The sequence below is a fragment of the Echinops telfairi genome, unplaced genomic scaffold (assembly GCF_000313985.2).
Source record: "Echinops telfairi isolate 266 unplaced genomic scaffold, ASM31398v2 ScPeMD7_7469;HRSCAF=8507_1, whole genome shotgun sequence".
In the NCBI taxonomy this organism is placed as follows: Eukaryota; Metazoa; Chordata; class Mammalia; order Afrosoricida; family Tenrecidae; genus Echinops; species Echinops telfairi.
The window spans coordinates 5,420,831-5,428,769 of record NW_022111373.1 but is presented as its reverse complement, the minus strand read 5'-3'; the positions used below and the strand labels follow the sequence as shown (position 1 = coordinate 5,428,769).

The 7,939-nt window shown below is 42.2% G+C and overlaps 1 protein-coding gene across 1 annotated transcript in view; it reads left to right on the top strand.

Moving 5' to 3' along the window:
- The window catches only part of DDX46 (DEAD-box helicase 46), a 59,626-nt gene that overhangs the window by 824 nt on the left and 50,863 nt on the right, over positions 1-7,939 (top strand). Inside the window, exons 2-3 of the mRNA XM_045285133.1 lie at positions 2,820-3,008; positions 5,803-5,946. Coding sequence (XP_045141068.1) covers positions 2,820-3,008; positions 5,803-5,946 — 333 coding nt within the window. The remainder of the gene's footprint in view (positions 1-2,819; positions 3,009-5,802; positions 5,947-7,939) is intronic.

The following is a 7,939-nucleotide window of genomic DNA, read 5'->3' as shown; positions in this document are numbered from 1 at the left end:
GCCCTTCTATCTAGGGACCGGGACAATTTTTAATTTAACTTTTGTTTTTGTTTTTTTATTGTTGTTCCAAAACCGGGCCCATTGTCATCCCGTCGTCGATTCTGCCTCGTAGTGACCCTCTGTCGGGTCTTTCCCCGGAGCAGAGAGCCTTCTTTTTCACCAGTGGATCTGCTGACGGATTGAGTGGCTGACCTTGCAGTTGTACTGCTTATCCCACAGCCCCAGCGCGGCTGTTCAGAAACGGCCCGGGAGTCAGTCCCAGCTCCCAGGTGCAATTTTCAGGGAGCCCATGTGCAGCAGAACGAAACACCGCCCAGACCCTCACCAGCCTCACAGTCTGTGCCATGCATCCGCCGCTGTTGTGCCCATCCATCGTCTTCTCCTTTTTCAGTGAGCCTCTGTTTTACCAAGCATGATGCCCTTCCCCAGCGACCGGCACCTCCTGAGGACATGTCCGAAGTGAGACAAAGTCTCTCCATCCTTGCTTCTAAGCAGCGTTCTGGCTGTAACACAAACTTGTTTGTTCTTCTGACAGTTGTGGTATATTTAATGAACAGCTTCAGCCATAATTCAAAGGCGTTAGATCTTCCATCTTCCTTACCCAGCTTTCCCCATGCATATGAACCAATGGAAAATGCCCTGGTTGGGGTGAGGCACACTTTATTTCTCTCTCACTTTTTAAAGATCTTTTGCAGCGTAAATGTCCAGTACAATACATTGTATGGTTTTGTGAGTGGCTGTATTCCTGGGTGTTTGTAGATCCAAGTCAAATGAACTCTCTATAGCTTCAATCTTGTACTTATTGTGATGTTCCTTATTGGTTCATTAGTGTGGGTTTTTTGTTTTATTTACACTGAGTTGTAATCCATACAGAAAGCTGTACTCGTTGGTCTAGATCAATAAATGTTTCAAGCTCATTTTGATTTCAGCAAGCAAGGTTGTGTGCATATTACAGGTTCCCTCAATTCTGGTGCCACATTCTTCTTTTAAGCCAGCTTCTCAGTTTATTTGCTCATCCTACTGATTGAGTAAGTGTGGTGAGAGGGATACAACTCCGATACACACCTTTCCTGTTTTTAAACCATGCAGTGTTATCCTGTCATGTTCCCACAACTGTCTCTTGATCCATGTACAGGTTCTGCATGAGCACAGTTAAGTACTTGTCCTGGAAATCCATTCTTGACATTGTTTTTCATATTGTTATAATCCATACAGTCAAATGTCTTTGCACAGTCAGTAAAACTGGTAAGCATCTCTCTGGTAACCTCTTTGGCTAAATTTCATCTGACAGCCATGCTAACAGTACTTTATTAACAGGGCTTCTAATCAGTTCATTCTGGTTTGACTTTGCCTTTCCACCCCAGATACTCTGAATTAGGTTGTACAGGTTAACAGGCCAAGTAATTTTTACTTGGATCTGGAGAACTGAAGAGTGTTATGCAGCATACTTGGGGTGGAAAGGCAGATTCTCAGTAGGCGTCCAACTGGAATGAACTGGTTGGAAGTCCTATATGTAAACATCGTAAGCACCTAGATGCAGTCACTCCACCTACACTGACTTTGTCGCTGTTCCTGAGCATACTTCTTCCTCCAGTTGTTTGCACTTGCTGGGCCTCTTTCCTGGAAAGCTCTTCCCCTGGGTATTGATATGGCTCCTTCCTTTGCTTCCTTCCAGACCTCCATAACAAACCTTACTCTGTTATACTTGTTGCTGATAGGTGCCATTGAGTCAGCTCCGGCCTGTAGCAGCTATGTACACAATGCAACACTGCTGGGTCCTGTACCATCCTCACAGGTGTTCATATTCTTGAGCCCATTGTTGCGGCCACCGTGTCAGTCCATCTCCTTGAGAAGCCTTCCTCTTTTTCACAGTCCCTCTGCTTGACCGAGCATGATGTCTTTCTCCAGGGGCTGCTCTCCCCTGACAACATCTCCACAGTATGGGAGACGGCGTCTCGCCATCCTTGCCTCTGAGGAGCACTCTGGCTGTGCTTCCAAGACCGAACTGTTTGTTCTTTTAGCAGTCCATGGTATTTTCAGTATTCTTCACCAGCACCACAATTCACATGCAGCAATTCTTCGGTCTAATTTATTCAGTGTCCAACTTAGCGATAGAGGTCTTTAATCACCCTAATATAAAATAGTGAACTTCCTACCTCTCCATTATCATTCATTTTCCTTTACTCTTATCTCTTCACAACACCATTTGACATATATTTCTTAACCTGTCTGTTAATTCTTCCTCGATCAAATATTAGCTGCCCGGGGTCCAAAGTGGAAGACCAGTCTGTTTTGTTCATCTTTCTAGCTTCTCTTTCAACAATTTTTAAAAAATTATTGAACTCTTCCCACCCACCCTCCTATTTATTTATTTTTGGTGTAGGTTTTTCTTTTTTTTCTTTTAAAAAAAATCATTAGGGGCTCTTACAGCTCTTATGACAGTCCATGCATATATCTGTTGTGTGAAGCACATTTGTACATATGCTGCGGTCATCATTTTCAAAATATTTTCTTCTTGACCCCTTGGTATCAGCTCATGTTTCCCCTCTCTCTCCCTCATGAACCCTTGATAATTTATAAATTAGTATTTTTTGCATGTCTTACAGCAACTGTCTCTCTTCACCCACTTTTCTGTTGTTTGTCCCCTTGAAAAGGGGTTATAGGTAGATCATTGTGATCGGTTCTTTCAACAGTTTTCATGTGCTGTAGCAAAAGGATTCATTCTTTCCCCGATTTAAAAATGTTTGTGTAAGGATCTGTTTTACTCTTGGTGTAATAAAATATAACAGAGTCTAATCTTTGAATTAATACTATCCTAGTCACTATCGGAAGCGGTCAGCATCACGCGGACGTTCTGGAAGCCGATCTAGAAGTCGTTCTCCTTCAGACAAAAGAAGTAAGCGTGGAGATGACAGGCGGTCTAGGAGCAGAGACAGAGACCGAAGGAGAGAGAGATCTCGTAGCAGGGATAAAAGACGATCTCGGTCAAGAGACAGGAAGCGTCTGAGGTAAGACAAATCTCCAAAGAACTGATGATAAATTAGATTTCTTTGCAAGCATGTTTTGGCTTAGAATTTAGTGATCGGTCCTGTGCAGGCCCTGGGAGCCCAGGTGTCGCAGTGGTTAAAACACTTGGCTGTAAATGGACAAGTCAGTGGGTCTAACCCATTAGCCACTCTGTGGGAGAAAGATGTAGCAGTCTGCATTCCTAAAGATGTCCAGCCTTGTAAACTCTGAGGCAGTTTTCCTCTGTCCTGTAGGGCCACTGGGGAGGCCTGGAGGCATAGTGGGTTCTACGTTAGGCTAGTAATCTCAAGGCTAGGAGTTTGAACCCACTGGCTTCTCTGAGGGGAGAAAGATGAGGCTCTTAGATTCACAGCCTCAGAAACACACAGGGGCAGCTGTACACACACACAGGGTCACTGTTAATTGGAATTGATGGTGGTGAGGGTGTTTTGTTTGCTTGAACTGGGGCCTCTGAGTTGGAATCCACTTGACAGCAGGGGCTTAGCATTTGTTTTGTTTTTTTCAAGCTCTCTGCTTTAACCCCAGATTATTTGGTTAGACTCAAGAGAAATTCCCCAGCCCAGCAACTCTCTCAAACAGTCATTTACGTAGAGACTAGGCTAGCTTTTCTCACCCAAAGAGAAGCCTTCAAAGTCCCCTGAGGAAGCCAGGGGAATGTTAATGGCGAGAAGGTAAGGGAATGTCATCAGAGGATGCTATTTTCATCATACTTCCAGAGGATTGCCCACTTTCCAGTGGCCCCGAGACCTAGCAGGAGAAGGAAACAGATGGCAGAGCCCTCTTTAAACTCTGCTTGCTATTTTAAAATATTTTCTAAAATATCTAAAAAGTTGTCTTAGGACAGTGGTTCTCAACCTTCCTAATGCACAGCCCCTTAATACAGTTACTCATGTTGTGGTGACTGCACTCCACCCATAAAACTATTTTCGTTGCTACTTCATAACTGTAATTTTGCTACTGTTATGAATTGTAATATAAATCTTAATGTGTTTTCTGATGGTCTTAGGCCACCCCTGTGAAAGGGTTATTTGACCCCAAAAGGGGTCAAGACCCACAGGTTGAGAAACGCTGTCTTAGAATTAAACCAAGGATATCCAAATTGGTATTGTGCTTTAAATCGACACACTCCCTGGTACCAGCTAAGCAATCTTAGTTTTTTCTAGAAGGGAAAAGCAGTTTAAGCAAAAATAGTCTGCCCCACATCAAAATTAAATTTCTATAACCTTATTAAAATAGTGATGGGCATAAGAGGGGAGATTTTACAGCTGCTGTGAGCTGCTGGTAGAAAGAACTTGGATTTTATCTGGCTGACATTTGAAGGAGAGTGCATTAGGATAATACTTGTTACTTGAGGGAAGTGAGTACTAACAAATTCCTTACTTGGCCCCAGGAATAATGTCCTAAAATACAATCAAATACATCTTAAGTGAAATTGGTCTTTAAGATTTGCTTTTTGACTTTTTGGCCATGGAGGTAGAATCATAACATTTTAGAGCAAGAAAGATTTTGCAATTATCTAGTGGAGTCTCTCTGTTTTATAGCAGAGGAAGACAGTACTCAGAGAATTAGTGTGCTCTGCCCTGTATCATCTCAGCAGCAGGTTTTTCAAACTTCAGATCAAGGCCCCTTGTGGTTAGGTGCTTAATGGCTAGCTGCAAGGTCTGCAGTTTGAACCTTCTAACTGCCCCGTGGGAGAACAGACCTCGCAAAGGGCTCTCATAAAGCCTAGGAGTCCTTGTGGGGCAGCTCTGCTCTAGGGGGTTACTGTGCATGATGGATGACAGCACACAGGGACAACAAACACCTTTACATCACTGATCTTATCTCAGCCCCATTCTTTTTTTTTTTTAACATTTTATTAGGGGCTCATACAACTGTTAATTGCAATCCATACACACATCAATTGTGTAAAGCGCGTTTGTACATCATTCTCAAAACATTTTCTCTCCACTTAAACCCCCAGCATTAGGTCCTCATTTTTCCCTTCCCTCCCCACTCCCCCCTCCCTCATGAGCCCTTGATAGTTTATAAATTGTTATTTTTGTCATGTCTTGCCCTGTCTGACGTCTCCCTTCACCCACTTTTCAGTTGTCTGTCCCCCAGGGAGGAGGTCACATATTGTTCCTTGTAATCGGTTCCCTCTTTCCTACCCACTCTCCCTCTACCCTCCCTGTTTCGCCACTCTCACCACTGGTCCTGTAGGGCTCATCCGCCCTGGATTCCCTGTATTTTCAGTTCCTATCTGTACCAATGTACATCCTCTGGTCTAGCCAGACTTGCAAGGTTGAATTCGAGTCATGGTAGTGGGAGTGGGGAGGAAACATTTAGGAACTAGAGGAAAGTTGTATTTCTCATCGTTGCTACATCGCACCCTGACTGGCTCATCTCCTCCCCGAGACCCCTCTGCAAGGGGATCCCAGTGGCCTACTAATGCTCAGCCCCATTCTTAATAGATGGCTAGGCTGTCTTTGAAAATGGCATTTGCCTAGATTTTACATTGCAAACGCTGTAGATTTTAAGTCACTATTATTAGGTTTCTTTTTTGTTTTCTTAATAACAAGCATCATTATAAAGTAGTATTCAAACTTTAATTTTTTTCATCGATCACTTACAAGAATTGCCAGGTTCCTTACTTAGCTGATGTAACAGTTAATGGAAATCTCTCCTTTAATAATGGAAATAAGTAAGAAGCTTCTTTCTTCGTGGTACAGAATCATAATCTGAAATAGCTCCATTTGGTAAGAGAAAAAAAAACAAAAAACATTTTCATTGCAGGCGTTCCAGGAGCAGAGAGAGAGAGAGAAGCCGAGAACGAAGGAGATCTCGCAGTCGAGACAGGAGACGCTCAAGAAGCAGAAGTCGGGGCCGGCGATCCAGATCCTCGAGTCCTGGCAATAAAAGCAAGAAAGCTGAAAATAGGTAATGCTACCAAGAGGCTGACTGCATCATCCAACCAGGAGCTGGTTCTTTCCCCCATGTTTTTCTTTCTGTCCTTTTACATTTATCATAAATAGTCAACGGAATTTGGGTCCTGCCGTGACCTGTTGGCTTAGTGATGGTCACTAGTCACTAGGTTATAAAGCTTATCATTCAGTTGGAAAATACTGCACTTTATTATGGTTGTTGCTAGGAGCCTTTGAATCAGTTCTGACCCATAGCAACTGTACGCATAAGAGAACCCGACGCTGGTCTGGTCCTTTGCCGTCCTCGTAATTGTTCCTGTGCTGAGCCCATTGTGGCAGCCATGGTGTCAGTCCGTCTCACTGAGGCCTTCCTCTTTCCCGATGCCCCTTTACCAGCATGATGTCCTTCTCTGGGAACCGGTCTCTCCTGACAACAGGTTCAAGGTGTGTAAGGCGAAGGCTCACCATCCTTGCCTCTAAGCTAGTGTTAGCTGGCCATGTTTCTTCTGAGACAGATTAATCTGTCCTTTTAACTGTCCATGGCACTTTCCATAGTTTTCCAAGCACCACAATTCAAATTCTAGTTTTGTTTTTGTTTTTTTCAAATTCTGGTTTTTAAAATAACTTTACTGGTGTATGATTTATGTTTCACACAATTACCCCATTTAAAGTGTACAATTAGTTGATTTTTGGTATAGTCTCGCAGATGTGTGCAACAATCGTCAATAATTTTAGAACATTTTCACCTCTTTAAAAAGAAAACTTTCAACTCTCATCTCAAACTCTTTCTAGCTTTAGCATTCACTAATTTATTTTTTGATTTCTGATAAATGGATTCATGTGCTATATGGTCTCTTGTGATTGACTTCTGTCACTTAGCATAATGTTTTCAAGATTCGTCTACATAGTACAGGGGTTCTCAACCTTCCTAATGCCTCGACCCTTGAATACAGTTCCTCATGTGGTGGTGACCCCAACCATAAATTATTTTCGCTGCTACTTCATCACTGTAATTTTGCTACTTTTATGATTGGGCAACCTCTGTGAAGGAGTTGTTTGACCCCCGGAGGGATCGCGACCCACAGGTTGAGAACTGCTGGCATAGTAGCGTGTGTCCGCTCTTAATTGCTTTTAATGCTCTCATATTTCATAGTGTGGGTAGGCATGCTGTTTTGAACATTTGTGTGCCAGTTTATGAGTTGACCTGTGTTTATTTATTGGATATATAGTTGAAGGGAATTGGTGATTCATACGATAACTCTGTGTTTGATCATTTAAGGGAATGCCAGACTGGTTTCCAAAGTGAAACCATTTTATATTACCAGCAGCATGCAAGAGTTTTGTTATCTCCGCATCCTTCCTACACTTGTTACATGACTTTTTTGTTGTAAACATCTTATTGTGAACTGAAACCACACAATGGCTTTGATTTACATTTCCTTGGTGACTGATAATTTTGAGCATCTTTTCACACTTTTATTGGCTATTCTGTTGTCACCTGTAGAATAATATCTATTCAGAGCCTTTGACTATTTTTAAACTGTTATCCTTGTTCATTTTTATTTTTTAAATGAAAATATAACAATATTTTATCCTGTAGGTTCTCTTTACTTGCTTGATTATATTCTTCAAAACACAGAACTGTTCCATCATGTTATCATTGTTTGGTGCTGTATGTAAGAATCTGTTACCAAATCCACGGTCATGAAGCGTTTTCCCTTGTATTTTCTTAATAGTCATTTAGTGGATTTTAGGTATTTCTACACACAAAATTGTATCACCTGTGAACAGAGATAAATTTCTAATCTGGACACCTTCTATTTGTTTTTCCTACTCCTAATTTCCCAGGTTGGAATCGCTAGTGTTGTGAGAAGAGAAGGGTGCGAGCTCGTGTCCTTGTCTTGGTCCCCAGCATAGTGGGGAAGCAGTCATTCTTTTTTTTTTTTTTTTTAAATTTTTTTAGGGGCGCATACAACTCTTATCACAATCCATACATACATCAATTGTGT